We start from the raw sequence: 18,957 nt of genomic DNA on the forward strand, positions 1-18,957 counted from the left end.
CAAGCTGCCACCTGATGGCAGTCAGTCCTCCTCCTGAGTATTCCACTCCTGATGGAGCTCTGACTTAACGGACATTTACTGAATATTAAGTGTGGTTGGAGGTGGTAAAAGAGCAAACCTGTGCCCTGGGGGCAGCATTTCACTGCGTCTAGAGCCTGTAACTGAAAGTGTTTGCCCACAGCAGTACGCCAGTGGTTGGTCTTCATCTGGGAGGTATTTTATCTTTTTTATGCGTCTTTGTCATTTATTAATTAATGTATTTAACTTTAAAAAAAGAAAGAAAAACAACTTGCACATGAAATGGCTCCGCCTACGCTGTAAACGCGACTGACCTAAACCACGTGACAGTACCCGGAAGCAGGACAGTGCGAGGAAGGAGTTGGAACTATTTTTGTTTGTTTGTTTGACTGAATTATATTCAATGGACGCAAGCAGCGACAGTTTGAGACAACCTCGTGTACGGATGCTACAAACTGCCACGCGAGAAAAGCTCAGAAAGTTTAACTCTCTGCGAGGTGCGTGTTTATTTCGTGTCCGTCGTGTGTTCACCTGCTGTATCTGTGTGTGTGTGTGTGTGTCTAAAAGATGTCCTCTTGTCTGTGGACTGAAGGTCGACAGGTGCAGAGTGATGGTGAGTTTTGGGACGTGGTGGTTTTGACCGCTGCCGATGAGAATCAGAGAGAAGCGTATGAGGTGCAGCTCCGTGGGAAAGTGGACAGAAGAGAACTTCCACTGGGAATACACTACGAGGTCTTCTCCGACCCTCCGGGACCCAAGATAGGTGAGTGAATGAATGAGAGATTATTTGTGAATTGGGGAATGAATCTGAGAGATTATTAGTGAATGGATCTGAATTAGGGCTGAACAATTGATTGACATTTTGTATGGCCCACTGTAATTTTCAAATCACAGGAGACCCAAATGTGTGCCATATTACTATTTTAGATGAAATATTGTCCTGACCTATACACATCATATTCTACGTCATCGCAATCACAATTTCAGTCAAAACAATCACAATTAGATATTTATTCTAAATCGTTCATGTTGTTTGCTTTATATTTTGCTTCAGAAGTCACATATGAATGGCAGCCAGTAATAATAATAATGCATTTCAAACACTCAAGGACACTTTACAGAGACAAACAATAAAAACCAAACAACAGGAAGACACACAAAATGGAACTGTGAAATTACAGAGAGTAGGCTGATTTGAACAGGTGAGTTTTGAGTCTGGATTTGAAGAGTGGAAGAGAGTCAGAGTTGTGCATGTCTGGTGGTAGTGAATTCCAGAGATGGGGAGCAAAGTGGCTGAAAGCTCTGCTCCCCATGGTGCTGAGGCGGGCGGAGGGCACAGTGAGGTGGATGGAGGAGGAGGATCTGAGGTGGCGATGTGGAGGAGGTTGGAGAGATACGGAGGGGCGAGGTTTCGGATGGCCTTGAAAGCATACAGGAAGATTTTGACAATACGGGAGGTGCCAAGGCTGTAAACAAGGATTGAAGCGGTATGGGAGAGTAAGGGAGTGCTGCAGACGATTAATGTTGCATACATGGAAATATGCAGACCAGGTAATATTATTGATGTGGGATTGAAATGATAGTGTGCGTTCGAGGATGACATCCAGATTCTTAACCTGAGGGGAGGAGGAAACGGAGGAGCTGTCAATGGTGAGGGAATAAACTGTTAACTTTGGATAGTGTGGATTTTGTGTCCATAAGGAGGATTTCTGTTTTATCACAGTTTAATTTGAGGAAATTAGAGGTGAACCAGGATTTTATTTCAGATAAGCAGTTGGTGAGGGAGAGGGGTGGGAGTGTGGATTTTGGTGAGCTGGATAAATAGTGCTGCGTGTCGTCCGTGAAGCAGTGGAAGTGATTACATTTTCGGAAAATATTGCCATGAGGAAGCAGGAAGATGATAAAGAGTCAGTAGTGCACTCCCTCATGTTTTTACTACTTTAGAGAGTACTTAACATACTTTTACTTTCATTTTCACTCATCATTATGACCATGCATTTTTTTTTTAAGGGAATGGAGGCTCCACTCTGTACGCTCTGCAGCAGCTGGACAGCATGTATGGAAACGCTCTGGGCAAAATGAGAGTCATCCTGATCCATGCAGGTTTGTTAACTTACATTTCAAAGAAAGTGCTTAAGAGAACGTATCCTCCTTTTTACACTTAGCCAAGCGAGTGGTAATTCATTGTCCTTACTCTCGTTCCATTCAGTCAGCGGAGAACGTCAACTACTTAATTTTTTCCCCTGTCCACTTTGAAGACGTGCAACTACAGATTTACAACAATGCAGTATTTATATACATAAAAAAAATCAGCTCCAACATATCAATGCATTTAATTATATTAATGTAAAAATTGCATAAAAACCTCTGTAATCAGAAAGCCGTGTCTCTTGTTGTTGTGCAGTTATGTTTCTTATGCTCTCTAAAGACATTAAACAAAACATTTCCTGATAGAAGAGAGATTCATATAGTTTCACTTGTAATGTTTTCACATTGTTCATTACAAAGATAAATAGTACTGAGTAAATATAACAGTGGAAATGAAGAGATATTTTTCACGCTTCTGGCTCCTTAATGAATGAAAGCTTTAGCTGCATCTACCACATACAGTTCTATGGCATTGATGATTGTTCATTATTCATTTTAAGAAACAACAACAAGTCTGCACAACAGTTGGTATGAGTGTTTTTTAGGGAGCAACAACTGCGCAGGCACTTTCTGCTTCTTATTTTGTAAATGCTGTGCGGCACACTAAAAATTACATTTAACAGTAAATCTTTAACACATGACAAGACAAACCTTTAGTGACTTGATGTCCAAATGTTTTGTCACAGGTGATTTATGTGAAAATATAACGCTGCCTCCTGCCAATGTTGATGGTTGTTTCTAAATCCTTAGTCATTTTACTGCAGATACTGTATGTGATGTTTCCAACTTAAACCTTTCTGTGTTTATTCTTCCAGGGGGCTTTAGTCAGCGTTTGCCCAGTGCCAGTGCTCTGGGAAAGATCTTCACCGCCTTGCCACTGGGTGACCCTCTCTACCAAATGCTGGAGCTCAAACTCGCCATGTATGTGGATTTCCCATCCCACATGAAGCCTGGTGTACTGGTGACCTGTGCAGATGACATAGAGCTCTACAGCATTGCAGAGGTTGAAAATATCAGCTTTGATAGACCTGGTTTTACAGCTTTGGCTCACCCCTCACCACTGTCCATAGGAACCACCCACGGGGTCTTTGTGTTGGACTCATGTCAAAGGTCTTCTGACTTGGATATGGAGAACAGTTTGTGTTTGCGCTATCTGCACAAACCGAGCATCAACAAAATGCATGAATATGGTGCGGTTTGTAAGAGCCCGAGCGGTTCTTCCTCTCAGTCTGATACTGAGTTTGTCTACACAGACAGCACCTATTATGCCGACTTTAAAACTGCAAAGATGCTTCTTAATCTACTGACAGAGTTGGGGTCTGTGCACTGTGAGATAGATGCATACGGGGACTTTCTTCAAGCCCTGGGCCCCAAAGCTACGATCGACTACACCAGCAACACCGCTAATGTTACTAAAGAGGAGAGAGGGCTGGTTGAAATCCGCCAAAAGATCTTCCATCATCTACAGGGGACTCCCCTGAATGTCATTCTCCTCAATAACTCTAGGTTTTATCACGTCGGAACCACGTCAGAATACCTCTTTCACCTGACAGAGGACACGGCACTGAGGAGTGAGCTGGGCCTCCTGTCGTCTGCCTTCAGCATACACATGGATGAAAACTTTGGCTGCTGTGTGATGTACTGCGTTCTTGATCCCAGTTGCTCTGTGGGAGCTGGATCAGTGGTGGAGTACTCCAGACTGGGAGCAGGTGTGACTGTAGGTAGGGGCTCCATTGTCAGCAACTGTTGCATCAGCCCAGGGCTTTCAGTGCCTGATGCCGTCTTTATGCATTCTCTGAGTGTGAACCACCAGGACAGAACCGGGTTTGTAACTGTCACCTTTGGGATTAATGACAACCTGAAGCTCAGTGTGGAGAGTCCTGCCGACATGGAGAAGCTGAAGCTATTTGGGTTCAGCTTGGAAAAATGTTGCTCCTACTGGGGGATGGAGAAGGAAGTCCTGAGCTTCTGTGGTGACTCGCCCAGCTGTAGTTTGTGGAACGCTCGCCTGTTTCCCGTTTGCGCCGATCAGCAAAGCTCGTTCTCGTCGTCTCTGAAGATGCTACAGGCCGTTCTGAGTGGCTCCATGTTCACGCTCCCCAAAGACACAGAGCTGATGTCGATGCAGCAGTGTTTACAGCGTAAGAACCTGGAGGAGATGTTGATGTTCAGGATGGGCCTTTACCGTGACATCACACAGAGAAGATCAACCAGCTGAAGCTGCTGACGCTGCTTCATTTACTTTATATGTAAAAAAAAAATGATTTGATCATTACTTTGATCAAAGTCATGGATTTCTGGAGGATTGAAAAATGCGGAGTAGTGGCGAAAGTACACTCAATTCCTAAGCCACTGAATAGTTGTTAGCTGTAAGCATGTTCCAATCAGCTTGACTCGTAGGTGCTGTTTTAATTCATCAATCACGAAGGCGTTGTGTGAAGGATTTGCACATTTATTTCCACTTGCCGTACATCCACGTTACATTTCTATCCTCATGTATCCAAGCTTCTCGAGGATCAACGACACATAGAAACATTCCCTTGATGTTCCAGGTTGTGAATAACGATCTATAGGTTCCAACAGTAAGACAACGCAACCTAATGTCCTTGTTACACCAAAACTTAATACAGCTTCTAAAACGGACACATCCATCAGACTGCTAGATATTTTTCAGTACATATCTTCCAATCCCTTTATCTATCATAGCCGTCAAAGATATCAAAGTGTCCGTGGTACCTTTTATCCAACAGTTAACAACTTCAGCTGATCATAAATCACATTGTAACAAGTGATCTTGCACCGACCACCCGACCTAAGTTAAATAAGCAGAATGAAAAAAAATGTGTTTTTACACAGCAAAGTTACAAATTATGCTTTTAAATGCTATGTTGGAAATGAAGGGATCAGTGATTTGCTTTTGTTTTTGCTTGATTTGGTTTGCGTTAGTCTCTAAATGCATACTTTGTTTTGTCAGCCGCTTAAAGCAGTTTGAATTGCACTTTATTTATTTTAAAATGCTATAAATAACATTTTATTGATTGATTTCAATTATATTACTTGCATCAATCTTACTTCTGCTAGCGACTTTGTTTTTGGTGTCATGGGGTGGTATGTGACACAAGGAAGAATCCATTCAAATTTGCAACAGGTTTACAATAGATAAACAGGGTCATTTTTGTGAATTTATCAGTAACCAATGCAGAGACCATCAAAAAAAGTGCTATTATTTATGAAAATGTCAAATTTGAGGGGCTCTTGATAATCATTGAGTTTTTAGTGGTTGGAAGTGGTACGTCTTAAAACACTTTATTATTATTATTATTATTATTATTATTATTAGTCATTTAAAACAGCAACCTCTGATGAACACATGCAGTTATTATTATTATTAGTCATTTAAAACAGCAACCTCTGATGAACACATGCAGTTAAAGGGATGGGTTTAATTTGTTTTGTTTTTTTTAATTGCACATTTTGTCATGTCTGCTGTGTATTACAGTCCACACTGATTACTTGTTTTGTTATAATTTTACCTCTCAATTATGGGTTATTGTTGATCTTAGCTCATATTTATCATACAAATTTATTTTTTGCTTAAATGCTTAATTTTATTGTTTGGAAAGCACTTTGGTCAGCTGGGACTGTTTTTAAAATGTGTTTAAAAAAAATAAACTTCAACATTATTTTAACCTCTAAACTCCGTATTTACACATACGCACACAGAATCACGCTAATGTACGCTTGCTTGCATTTGGAGAGAGATCGGTTGTCATACTTGTTGGGCATTCCATTCAAAGGTGTTTATTTATAGCCCTCAGCCACGATCCCGCTTTATCTGGACCTTTGCTATTGTGGCACAGAGAGAGCAATTGTGTTACTGCTTTATTCACCAAACTACTCGGTGCATTGTACAAGACAACAAACTGATCAATGGGAAATTACAAATCAAGACCATCGCAGACATGCACAGGTAATGGTGTGGTGTCTTTGTGATTTTCTTTTCTTAATGGTCACAGAGTTTGACAAAGTTTGAGCTGAGAAGTGTTTGTTTGACTTTGTTGTTATACTTACTCTGGCAAGTAAGTAGGCTTCTTTTAAGTAAAGATTATAGACGTCAATATTGGATTAAAAAAAAGAAAAGAAGTATGTTTATATAGATGGAAATAATGTAATGAAATAACTACTTTTTACGTGGTGAAGACGAGTGGAAGAAGAAGGTGGCAGAGTCGTACTCTGTGATCATTGAGAGGTTGGACGATGACCTCAAACTCAAAGACAGTGAGCTTGCGGACCTCAACCTCGCTTTTGGGTGACATAAAACCTTTTCTACTTAAGCAATTTTAACACAATAACCGTATAAACTTGCATTTAATTGAATATTTGTGCTTCTGTTATGCCTGTATCCTCCGTGGTTTGCTCACGTCTGTGTCAGTTGGGCTTCAGTTGTTACAGGCAGGTGACGTTGATTTTCTGTGGCTCAGCTCTGATGAGGCTTTTCAGAAGGTGAATTTGAGCTACCGCACAGAGAAGGGGCTGTCGCTGCTGCATCTCTGCTGCGTATGTGGAGGTATGCATGACTACTGGAGTCTATTTATAACTCTTTAACAAAATCTAGCAGCGGTGAGAAGGATTACCATAGAGTGACTGACAGTATTGTGTGTGCATGTCCTCTGCTGTTTACCTCAAGTAAACAATGGAACTATACTCTGCATCAAGGTTAAATGTTACTGTTATTTAAAGTGCAACACATTTTAAAGCAGCAGTTTTCTTATGGTTCCAGCACTCCTGATCGTAATTTGTAACAGTAGACCTGATCTAGTGTTGAATTAAGCATCTTTTCCTCTTCATATTTGTAACCAGGGAACAAGACTCATATCCGCACCCTGATCCTTAAAGGCCTGCGTCCTTCCAGACTGTCGAGGAGCGGATTCACTGCACTCCACCTGGCTGCTTACATGGTAAGGATTTTGTCTCTTCTTGCTTGTGTCACTTGTCACCTGACAAAAAAAAAAAGCTTTCTATGTTTTACCACATGGTGGAGTAGAAGTACCATCTAAACAAGTGTGTTTTATAGCTAAGTCTGAGCTGAAGTTAGTCACGGTATTAAATCCCCATGCCCTGTGATGTGTATTTATGTCTCTCTATAGGTTTCTCAGTCATTCTTCTTTCTATAATTCTCATAATTCCCTTCTTCTTATAATCTGCAAATGTATTTCAAGTATTTCCTGTCATATTCCCTCAATTGAAGATAATTCATGTCAAAAAAGTCCAGTTGCCTACATTTACACTCTTAAAAAGCCTGTTTTTTGGTTCCTGTACTCACACACAAAGATGCTCTTTGGTTGGGTCACATGTCAAACCAAAGTCAGAACAGTCATGTTTGACTCTTTTAATAAACTGAGGTGTTTCAGCCACAGAGGCTTACTTGTTTGTTTTTGAAAATAGGGGTGAAACATGACCAAGCCATGATATAAAAGGCATCATTGTTATTATTATTATTATTATTATTATTATTATTATTATTACTAATGATAAAAAGGGAGTGTCCTGGAGTTTGTCCTGACTTTGGTGAATCCATGTCTTGTCTCGATAACACAGGACAATGCTGAGCTGCTGACTGAACTTCTTCACGGAGGGTCAGATGTGCAGCAGCTGGGCTACGGAGCCCTCACTGCTCTGCATGTTGCTACACTGGCCGGGAACCATGAGGTAAGAACTGAACCTGAACTCTTGTTTTCAGTTCACCTGAAGAAAGTTATTGACTTTTCACTTTTCATACATTTTCTCACCAGGCTGCAGATATTCTCCTGCAGAATGGAGCTTGTGTGAATGTCCAAGATGCTGTGTTTTTCACTCCACTGCATATTGCTTGCTACTGTGGCCATGAGCAGGTTAAGTGCTCTTATTAACTGTTGATTTAGTTCAAAATAGTTCCAAATAGATCTGTTTGACACATTTCTCTCTCTCTCTCTCTCTCTGCCTCCCAGTTAGCAAAGCTGATGCTAAAATTTGGAGCAGATGTGAATATGGGTGGTGAGGTGGGAGACCGGCCTCTGCACCTGGCCGCTGCCAAGGGTTTCATCAGCATCTTCAAAGTGCTGATGGGGGAAGGAAGCAAAGCTGATGGTGAGTCCACTTTTCTTCAATATTGAGTAAAAAACACACACATATTCTACCTCCTATTATGGTAAAACAGCCTTTGTGCAACATCAGTGCATTCACTTGCTAAACCGGCAGGTTTCCTTCTACAAAAACCACAGGGGTGCTAATAAAAATCTGTATTTGGAGGTGACAGCCCTCTGCTCTCCTGCTTTCTCTTCCAGTGAATGCCCAGGACAACGAAGATCACGTCCCTCTTCACTTCTGCGCTCGTTTCGGTCACCATGAGATTGTGCGTTTCCTCCTGCAAGGCAACTTTGACATACAGCCGCACTCTGTCAACATCTACGGGGACACACCGTTACACTTGTAAAACAAGCTTGCAGTGTTAGTAGAAAATCTTAAGTTGATGGTGCGGCGTGGACATGAAGTGTGTTGAATGTTGTGTTTCATCAGGGCCTGCTACAACGGCAAATTCACAGCAGCGAAGGAACTCGTCCAACTTTCTGGTACAGAAAGTTTTTCTAAGGAGAACATATTTAGTGAGACAGTACTTCACAGGTACTGTGAGTCCTTATAGTCTGAAAACAGCATCATGCATACATTAGGCTGAATATGGACAAAAGTCTCATTAATGAGTGTCACCTTAAAACACACTATTCCTGTCCTATATCCTGTCTGACAGTGCATGCACCTACGGTAAAGACCTGGAGATGGTGAAGTTCTTGTTGAGTCAGAGTGCTATGAGCATCAACCATCAGGGCAGAGATGGACACACAGGTGACTCCTCACGTCCATAAACTATACCGTGACTCTGTTTAGTTGAATCACGTGTGAGTTCATTTCTTCTGTGTGATATGACATGTTCAGCTCTGCACAGTTCCTGTTTCCACGGCCACATCCGTCTGGTGCAGTTTTTGCTGGACAGTGGTGCAGACATGAATCTGGTGGCCTGCGACCCAAGCAGGTCCAGTGGGGAGAAGGACGAGCAGACGTGCCTCATGTGGGCATATGAAAAAGGTTTGTTTTGAATGATGATGATGATGGACTTGGCTGGCAGGAAACGACCAACAAAAACCGGGTACAGCTTTCTTTGTTTGTGTTTGCCAGGTCACGATGCCATTGTCACCTTACTGAAGCACTACAAACGTCCAGATGACTCTCCCTGCAATGAGTACTCGCAGCCAGGAGGGGGTGAGTCCACCCTCCACCCCCCGCCCCCCGTAATGTTATTATCTGGGAAAAAAAAAAATCACAAGTGTTTTCCCACTGATCTGCCTGAATACATCCACTCTCTTCCAGATGGGTCCTACGTTTCTGTCCCGTCTCCTCTGGGAAAGATCAAAAGCATGACGAAAGGTAGTCAGCTGGAGTCAAGCACAACAAATTCTTCCCACAGCTCACGTCACTGTCAGCCCGCATGACACAGGGAAGATAACATATGCCTGATATTATTACATCACAGATGTTTTGCAAACTACAGAGCTGTCTTCTTGAGACATTCATGTGTAGTTACAACATTCAATTCAGTCAAGTTAGGGTAACTGAGTAATTGAATGAAAACTGATTTTAGATCAACTCCAGATCAAGTGTTGAACCTAAGGGTTGAAAATGATTATTTACCTAAAACTGAAACTGAAGAAACAACAATACAATAGTTATAATGCAATATATCCCAAGCACATCAGGGACTGTAGTGGCCTTCCTTCTTACTTTGCATGGCAAGCGTCCACTTGTGTTGTTTTGTCTGCTTGGGCTACTCTAGAAACATGTTTGCTGAAGATCGTGGTCTCCATAAAGAAATAAAAGGCTCATTCTAAGGCTACATTACTTTTGATTTTAAAGCAATTATACATTTACACATAAATACTGCCAAAATGTTACACCAAAGACTTTCAAAGAATTGTTAAAGATTAATTAGACCCACCATACCATATATCATGAGGGTTATATAAGTATAATGTGACCTAATCATTTGCCAAGCTTATAAAATAATGCACCAAATGCCACTGAAAGTGTCACTAAATTAAAAACTGTGTGACTTTTGTGTGCAGGGTTAATGCTTCGTTACATGTGGCTCTTTGGTTTCAGAGAAAGCAGACGTTCTCCTGCTCAGGGTCAGCCTTCCATCCCATTTCCACCTTCAGTTGTCTGAGCTGGAGTTCAACGAAATTATTGGATCAGGTAGTTTATTCTATTTCCAGTTTAACAAGTGCGCCTCCAGATCTGACAGTAATATTAATAACCGTAACTGTTTTAATACTCAGGCTCCTTCGGAAAAGTCTATAAAGGCAAATACCGGAACAAAATCGTGGCCATAAAACGGTACTTGTCCTTTTGTCACGCACAGTTATAGATGCCTTTTTGCCACCTTAGACTAATTCTTGACTCTTCTCTTAAGCTATCGCGCTAACACATACTGCTCCAAGTCAGATGTGGACATGTTCTGCAGAGAGGTCTCCATCCTCTGTCGCCTCAATCACCCCTGCATCATTCATTTTGTGGGGGCGTGTCTGGACGATCCCAGCCAGTTTGCCATTGTGACCCAGTACATCAGTGGAGGCTCACTGTTCTCGCTGCTGCACGAGCAGAAGAGGTGAGGAAGTCAACCTGACACACCGCAGCTCACTGTGTACTCTAGTCTGCGTAAAGGCCTGTTGACACACACAAGCTATGAATTTGACAATGTCTCACCGATCATTCAATCACAGATTCACACACACACATTTAAATATTCAAACCTGTATTGTGCAACATTTGAATACAAACAAATGGCAGTTACATTCAAATTGATGTGAAAATTCTCCCAATCCCGCTTAAGCTTAGCTTTAAACCCTTAACCTGATAAAACTTTCAGAAATGAATTTACCTGTTAAAAAACCTGGTCATTGAGCAGTTTCACAGGATAAGCCCTGCCCGCCTCTGTGCTGCCGCTGTATACACAAACACTCCCTCAGACAAAGCCTGTTTTCAGATAAAGGACGCAGCAAACAGATGATGTTACACTGTTTCTGTTCCCAAAGAGAAGTATTAAAGACTTTGCGTGATAAAGTCGTTGCAGGTTCACGTCACAATAATTAATTTGTGGGAAGCTGTGATAGACATTTTGGGGTATCGGTCGTGTGAATAATGTGTTTCAACCCTGAATAAATGTTTTCATTTTGAATTGTTGCTTACACTTTGCCAAAAAAGTTAATTAGGCTCTGTTGTCATCTTTACTGCTAGACCATTTCAATGTTTATTCCTTCATATTTTTAACAGGTGGACACATATATTTAATAATATTGTATAATGTTTATTAGTATTATTAGCAAAAAAGCTTGTTGTTTAAAGCTGGGGTTTATTTGCTGTCACTCTGTGGTATTTACAGAGACTTAATCCTGAGCTATAAAAAGAGGCACAAAAGTTTGCCTGTTTCAAATCTCATTATCCTCTTTAGAAGGACACCCTTCTTTTGTCACACACAGCCCTCTGTCTCTCTCTCTCCCCCCAGAGCAGCAATCAACATTGATCCAGACGAAGTGTTCCGCTAACTGTAGGGACAGGTGCTGTCTTTATTGACTGCCCTATTGATCTGTGTAAAGTGCTATGTGTGATTGGCGGGGAATATTGAGCGAGCACTAAGTGGCTGCTGCTTTAATGATGTGTCAATGGACAGGCTCATCGACCTGCAGTCCAAGCTAATCATTGCCATCGACGTGGCCAAGGGCATGGAGTACCTGCACAACCTCACTCAACCCATCATTCACAGGGACCTCAACAGGTGGGTGACGCACTAATAACACTGTGTGGCACTGACGGTCTGAAATAACTGCTGTCATTGCAAATAATACATGTGTTCCTTCCAGCCACAATATTCTGCTTTACGAGGATGGACACGCGGTGGTGGCTGATTTTGGAGGTAAGTGTTCATGATTGCATAAGTGGACGATCACTGTCAATACATTATCGACAATTCTCTAATGCCCTTTTGTCCACTAGTGGTGAAATGTGACGTAAATATGATTATTGAATTAGGTTATTGAATATTTGTGTATAAACGAGTTTATGACTAGGTGTGAGAGTCACAGGGGACCTCACCGTACGATATATGATACATGCTCCATGATACTAGTAATATCATGATCCAACAATTCTGTGATAACCTACCGTGATGTAAGACAATCATATAGTGATATGTCACCATCATATTGCAATGGCAGTTTGTTTTGCACTATGAACTTATTTTGCTACACAGTCTATGAAAGAGTCTACACAGCAAATCTTTATCTACACTGTTAAACTTTATCTGCCACCTAAATAAATGATTGGCCCTTTTAGCATGTGTTGCTATGATGCAGTTTAATGTAAAATCAAATTATTTTAACATTTCATTCTTTGGGAGGTGATATTGTTACATAAGTATCATCAGTGTCATCCATCACTGGTCCATTTGCTCGCTGCCATGTTTCTGTTTTCTGTTGGTTTCTTCTAAACAGTGTTTATTCACTGGCTCTGCTGCTAAATGTAATAATTATGTACTTCCCTTTGTTTGCAGAATCCCGATTTTTACAATCTGTAGATGAGGATAACATGACCAAGCAGCCAGGGGTCAGTGCTCTCTCTCTCTCTCTCTCTCTCACACACACACATACACAAATTGAAATGAGTTTGCTTGCTCGCTTCTCTGGCCAAATACACTCACACCATCTGCATCATCCATGAGAGAATAAGAAGAAAAGCAGTTTTCCTGTGCAGGACCTTAAGATAGATCTTCGGCTGGCACCTGTCATCATTTACCCAGCAGCTTAAAAAAACTGCCTCCATGCAGTTTCTGTCTTGGTTTGCTGACTCATCACTTCAGAGTGCTTGGCCTGCAGTTTGATGTTAAGTGTGCTGCATCCCTTGGGAGCTTCCTGTTGTGAAGAACTACTTGCCCTTGCTGGGATGCAGTGTTTATGTCAGTAATTGGGCCTCATTGTGTGTGTGTGTGTGTGTGTGTGTGTGTGTGTGCACCGTCTCTTCCTTAAACTCTGACCTTGTCAGGACCAGTTCTCCTCATGGAGTCTAAAACCTCTTCCTAATGAGACAGAACCTTATTTATGGTTAAGGCATTAACTGGTTATGGTTAAGGTTAGGGGTGACACTTTTTGTTTAGGCCAACCTGTGTGTGTGTGTGTGTGTGTGTGTGTGTGCAGAACCTTCGATGGATGGCTCCGGAGGTGTTCACCCAGTGCACTCGCTACTCAGTGAAGGCGGACATGTTCAGCTATGCCCTCTGTCTGTGGGAGCTGCTAACGGGAGAAATTCCGTTCGCTCACTTGAAACCAGGTAATGTTTCTCCAGCCATGACTTTAATGGTGATATTAAAGTGCACGTGCTTGAGTAAAGTGTGGTGGGAAACACCCCAAAATTGTATGGCAAGCCTAGACCAATGTTACGTTCGATTTCAGTGCTTCTTATATTTTATGTGAACATTTTTGGTGTTTAGTCTTTTAGTGCAGAAATTGTGCGTGCACCAAAATGTACTATGTACTATGATGCAAGCACCATGTTATTTTTACAATATTGTAGTACATAATATGGAGGTATTATTGATAGCGCATATTATTGATAACACAGCTATGGTACATTAGTTAGGTAACAAGTACATATGCACCATATACAATGTGATATGCTACCACGTTAACATCTGACGTGTCAGATACCACCTGGCACTTGGTGTACCTTGGTAAGACCCATGATCATCTTGTGTACTATTGTACACATTTTCAAATGAATGAGGCCCACTGTTATATTTATCGTGGTGCTTTTCTGGCTTACGTATAAAGTATACAGAATGTTTTTTGATTACCCCTCGCTTACATATAAACACAACACACAGCATATCATTAAAATGTGAATAACAAAGGGAAACATCATATTTATATTAGACATAATTTAATATGTTTTGATTTAGATTTGTTTTTTTCATGGAACAAAGAATAGATGTTTCAATGAATTTGATAAAAGGCTTAGTACCACCACGGCCCACCAGGGGGCTGTGGCCTGCACTTCCTTACAGTCATTTAACAGTTGTTGATACATCGGGCTCAAAATTGCAAACAGGAGAATCAAAATCACTGTCCTCTAGGAAAACATCTTCTGTGGACTATGAATATCAGAACAAAAATAAATAAATAAATATGTATATATATATATATATATATATATATATATATATATATATATATATATATATGTAACATATAACATATGTGTTGGGTGTTTGAATGTTGGTGAAATGGCTGATCGACTGACCAACAGAGCCACAGACTAATAATACTGTTCCTGCAGGAAATAGGGCTACAGATATTTAGCTCTTTATTGATTATTATGAGAATGTACTGCAGAAATGTAATTGTCCTCCTGTCCTCAGCTGCTGCAGCAGCAGACATGGCGTACCATCACATCCGGCCTCCTGTTGGGTACTCCATCCCTAAACCCATCTCTGCTCTTCTGATGAGGGGCTGGAACTCATGTCCAGAGGTCAGCAGCTTGATTTCACTTACCAGGAACAGTCATGTCACCAAGTGTCTTTAGGCCGTGAAGCTCTGTGTAGCTAAAGTAGATGAGTCAGCTGTTTGGTGCAGCAGTAATGAGTGGGACTGATGAATCCCCTCATGATACATTGACGCAGGACTGTTCATACTTAGGAACTTGGGATCCTCCCTCAGCACTGTGAAATTCACAATTATCCAGGCAGGTTTTTTTTTTTTTCCTCTGCCTAATTAAGACACGTTATTACACGGCCGAGCATGTTCACACATTTCTCCCTCTGTGGTTCATCTCCTTCCTGTTTATCAGTTAGTTAGTTTATCAGGTAGACTGGCTGGCAGACTGATGGACAATATGTCTCCCCTGGCATTTGACCTTGTAATATTTCTCCCTTGTCCCTTGACTTTTAAAGAACTGTGCGCAATTCTCATAATGCATAATGAAGCAGTACGTGCTGCCCTGTGTTTGCACAGCCAGAAACTGTCCCATTGTTGTAGACATGTATATCTCAAGAATCTCAAGAATCTCAACAATGCCTCAAGAAGGGAGACTTATTCAGAATTGTGCTTGTAACTGAAGTCAAGGGTTGTGGGACCCCTGAGTGAGGTACCCAATCCCCATTGCTCATTGTTAATTGGCCACTAGAAGGTGTCACATCCATTGTACTCCCAGAGCTGGTCCCAAGCATGGATGAATGGAAGGGTGAATGTGGCCTCAGAAATTAAATGTTTAGATTTGTGTGTATGACCTCAGAAAATATGCTTTCCACACTTTTTCATTAATTCATTAATTCATTCATTCATTCATTCATTCATTCATTCATTCATCCATTCATCCATTCATCCATTCATCCTCTACCACTTTATCCTCCGCATCAGGGTCACAGGTAACCTTTTAAATTAAAGAAAAAAATACCAAATATGTTCTTTGGAATCACCTATGAACTGGTCTAACTTTTTTTGTCTCATCAATGCCATAAGACAAAACTTTAAAAATAGATTTTGAACTTGCATCTAAATGAGTGGACGTGATTTTTGCTGTGATGTCTTGTCTTGCATGCTTGTTTTCAGATCTCAGGTGGACATATTGTCTGCTGCAGTCTGGGGTTGTGCTGTATAACTGAACTCTTTGTTCTTTTACAGCAAGGCAGGAGATCTAACAACTGTGTTTGAAGCAGAGCATTTGCTTTTTATGGGAAGATATATATATGTATATATATGTACACATATATATTCTCATATATATTCATAATGGTTTTATTTTTCTGCTTCAGGACAGGCCTGACTTCTCCGAAGTGGTTTCCAACCTGGAGGAATGCTTGTGCAATGTTGAGGTAACTTTTCTTTTCTTTTCTCTTGAATGTACACACACACACACATAGACAACCCTTACCTTCTTCCTGACATTAGATTTTCTTTTTATGGTGCTTCAGTAAGTTATGTGTTATTTTTTGTTGTCTTTTACTGTAGCATTACTTGTCAATACCTAATCCAGCAAACTTGGAGCTGCATAGTGCAGTGAACAGCAGCAGCCGCTGTGTCATGTTTGACACATGCAGGCAGTGGTTGAGGAAGAGCTTGATAGTGTTGGCAGAGCATACATTTTCAACATCTGATTGTGATTAAAATTAGTTGTGAAGCCGCTGCTGATTGTCCAGGTTCATTTTTAGCAGACAAATACACTTCTGAAAATTGTTCATGGGCACGTCTTGGTGTTTTCAGACATATGTTGTATTGAAAGAAAGAGTCACATAAACAGAGAGTCGTGTGGATAGATATTCGTCTATGTTTAAAAACTAGGCACTCTAGCTTTAAAAGTCAGCCCCTGTAGTGCCTTGCATAACAATGTAATTTGCTAAGTCATTTCTTTATTTCTGCTTTTGTCGTGTGCTCCCACCACAGCTGATGTCTCCCGCCTCCAGTAACAGTAGTGGCTCTCTGTCACCCTCCTCCTCCTCTGACTGTCTCCTCGGGCGAGGAGGACCTGGCCGGAGCCATGTGGCCGCCCTTCGTTCTCGCTTTGAGCTCGAGTACGCTCTCAACACTCGTGCCTATGCCTCTTGGACTCAGAGGTAAGAGAATAGATGAATGTCCCCAGAGAGGTGAGGGTTAATCAGTTGGAGTTGTGGGATTGATTGATGCAGGGATAACCTGCAACCTGCAGGTCCTTCAGTTCAAGTGAAATATAAAAATAAACACTTTCTCTTGATTGGGGCAGTTAGATAATGGCTCTCACGTCATCAATTCAATTAAAGGCAGTTTTGTAAATGAAACAAAGCTCCCGTCAAAAGGTTTTTAGCTGAAGAATGTCTATGAAAAGGAATTCCACAGACATCATGTCTGGGCTTGTTGAGAGGACAACTGCTCTGCCAGTAACATGTAGACTAGTTACTGTTAAGAGCGAGGAGCGAAGTTGCTCAGAGACCAAACAGGAAACAAAGGAAGAAAATGCAATAAAACATGCATGGCACTCTGACTCAGGAGGAAGGACAGTGTGTGTGTGTGTGTGTGTAGTTGAATCCTGGCAACAGTCATTGTGAGCCCAGTAACTGGAGGTGGGGTTATTGTGATGTGCCATTGGTTTGTTTGTCATGTTCCTGCTGGTGCTCTATGAAAGGACAGACCCACAGACTTTTCTCCTCATCCTTATATTCCACACACAGTGTTGATTTAACCACATACAAAAAAAAATGCCTTGTCACTCCTGCATGAATTTTGGCACTTCTGCAGAGAAAGTGAGAGCAGTCTGTTATTACTTTATTACTTCAAACATTAGGGTTAAAAAACACAATTAGGGTTAAAACACACCAATTTGATTTTATTTAAAATTGGTGTGTGTCTGGCTGCATCTCATTTTTCTATTTCTCCATGGAAAGGAATCAGTTTACATTTTGGATTTAGAGTTCAAATCATATTAAGTTATATTAACCTATATTTTAATTTTCAGCGAGCGACGGCGAGCATCTGGAGGCCTCTCACTGGAGGAACTAAGGAGGAACATGCAGTTTCCTCCCATTGATCGAAATGGTTTGTATGCATATTACACTGTACACTGACAGTTGTTTAATTTGTAGAAGTGAAGCTGGAGCAGTTTAAACTTGAGGCTGTATTTTGTTTCTTAAAAACTTTGATGGAATATTTGTTAAAATCCATTCCATGTCTGCAGAGCTATCAAGAATAAAAGAAAGAAATCCAACGGGGGAGAAATCTGGAAAAGGTTGCAGTAGCACGCAGTAATCTATAAAGCCCCTGTGGTCATGTCAAAACTCTGTGGAGGAGAGAGACTCTTTTATCAGCGAGGGCTACAGACTTATTTCAGCGAATAAGATCAAGTGTTTTAGAAACAAATTATGCACTCCACCTTTAATGATTCAATGCTAGTAGTGCCTGTTAATATTATTCCTGTCTTACAGTCTGTGCCACACATCTCGGTCACGATGAGCACTGTGGTATTAAAACAGAGACTTTCTTCAGTTGTGGATCAATAAACATTTACTGCTCTGGTGAATATTTATGGCATTGGGACAGTGGATAGATAAATAAATAGATAAATGAATAAACAGATACAGTGCCTATGTTCATAGGGATGAAAGAAGGTGTTACCTAATGCAACACAGTGGCTCAGTGATGCATTTTTAATAGTTTCCCCAACAACAACACGGCTCTATCATCAGGCTGTGGCAGCACTGAACATGCTTGTTTGTATAGATATGTGCATGTGATTTGTTGAGTAAGAAGTAAGAGAAATGCAGAGAAAGTATACTGCTAATCAGTCAATGGTGTTATTCACCAGTGAAACCCCTGTTTTTCAGGATATGTGTCCGACCCCATGAGCACCATGAGATTCTGCTCTTCCTTCAGCAGCAGCGGCAGCTTCGAGGACAGTAACTAACCCCCACTGCTCTTTATTATGGCTTTATTTATTCAGATATTTGAAATGTAATTTACAGTTGTATAAATATACGGCGGGAGTGTTAGATTAGTGTTAGATTGCTAAGTGTTAACTCATTTGCTGTTGTGTAAGGATGGGTTGTTTGTGAGTTTACATGGCATGTTCTTCCTAACATGTCCAGTCTTTTATGATATGTTTTGTAAACTTTTCAATACTGAGATGAAGCTTCTAGGTCCTGTTTTAAATATAATTAAAGAAGTGTGTGTATTGATACTGTCTTAGAAA

At 41.0% G+C, this 18,957-nt stretch overlaps 2 protein-coding genes across 2 annotated transcripts; both read left to right on the plus strand.

The window, feature by feature from the left end:
- The first annotated feature begins 14 nt into the window (after positions 1–14).
- On the plus strand, positions 15–5,374 carry fpgt (fucose-1-phosphate guanylyltransferase). Its single transcript, XM_044043766.1, has 4 exons — positions 15–515; positions 611–781; positions 2,029–2,121; positions 2,982–5,374. The coding sequence occupies exons 1-4, from the start codon at positions 422–424 to the stop codon at positions 4,382–4,384; spliced, it is 1,761 nt and encodes a 586-aa protein (XP_043899701.1). The 5' UTR covers positions 15–421; the 3' UTR covers positions 4,385–5,374.
- A 475-nt stretch (positions 5,375–5,849) lies between these two features.
- Positions 5,850–18,943, plus strand: tnni3k (TNNI3 interacting kinase). Its single transcript, XM_044043765.1, has 25 exons — positions 5,850–6,136; positions 6,367–6,475; positions 6,648–6,733; positions 7,027–7,124; positions 7,765–7,875; positions 7,959–8,057; positions 8,154–8,292; positions 8,490–8,634; positions 8,722–8,826; positions 8,951–9,045; positions 9,136–9,285; positions 9,376–9,459; positions 9,568–9,624; positions 10,357–10,449; positions 10,533–10,590; positions 10,667–10,861; positions 11,924–12,028; positions 12,114–12,166; positions 12,803–12,855; positions 13,443–13,575; positions 14,663–14,772; positions 16,055–16,114; positions 16,683–16,852; positions 17,728–17,807; positions 18,593–18,943. Exons 1-25 carry the CDS (start codon positions 6,097–6,099, stop codon positions 18,670–18,672), a joined length of 2,508 nt encoding a protein of 835 aa, XP_043899700.1. The 5' UTR covers positions 5,850–6,096; the 3' UTR covers positions 18,673–18,943.
- The last annotated feature ends 14 nt before the right edge of the window (positions 18,944–18,957 follow it).

Source organism: Solea senegalensis, linkage group LG14, assembly GCF_019176455.1.
Source record: "Solea senegalensis isolate Sse05_10M linkage group LG14, IFAPA_SoseM_1, whole genome shotgun sequence".
NCBI classification, from domain to species: Eukaryota; Metazoa; Chordata; class Actinopteri; order Pleuronectiformes; family Soleidae; genus Solea; species Solea senegalensis.

Bases quoted from the DNA above. Each gene is read 5' to 3' on its own strand.
- fpgt (XM_044043766.1), top strand. From the start codon at position 422: ATGGACGCAAGCAGCGACAGTTTGAGACAACCTCGTGTACGGATGCTA. The intron at 516-610 runs GTGCGTGTTTAT...TGTGGACTGAAG, and splicing joins AAAGTTTAACTCTCTGCGAG to GTCGACAGGTGCAGAGTGAT. The intron at 782-2,028 runs GTGAGTGAATGA...TTTTTTTTTAAG, and splicing joins CCCTCCGGGACCCAAGATAG to GGAATGGAGGCTCCACTCTG.
- tnni3k (XM_044043765.1), top strand. From the start codon at position 6,097: ATGGGAAATTACAAATCAAGACCATCGCAGACATGCACAG. The intron at 8,058-8,153 runs GTTAAGTGCTCT...TCTGCCTCCCAG, and splicing joins GCTACTGTGGCCATGAGCAG to TTAGCAAAGCTGATGCTAAA. The intron at 12,856-13,442 runs GTCAGTGCTCTC...GTGTGTGTGCAG, and splicing joins ACATGACCAAGCAGCCAGGG to AACCTTCGATGGATGGCTCC.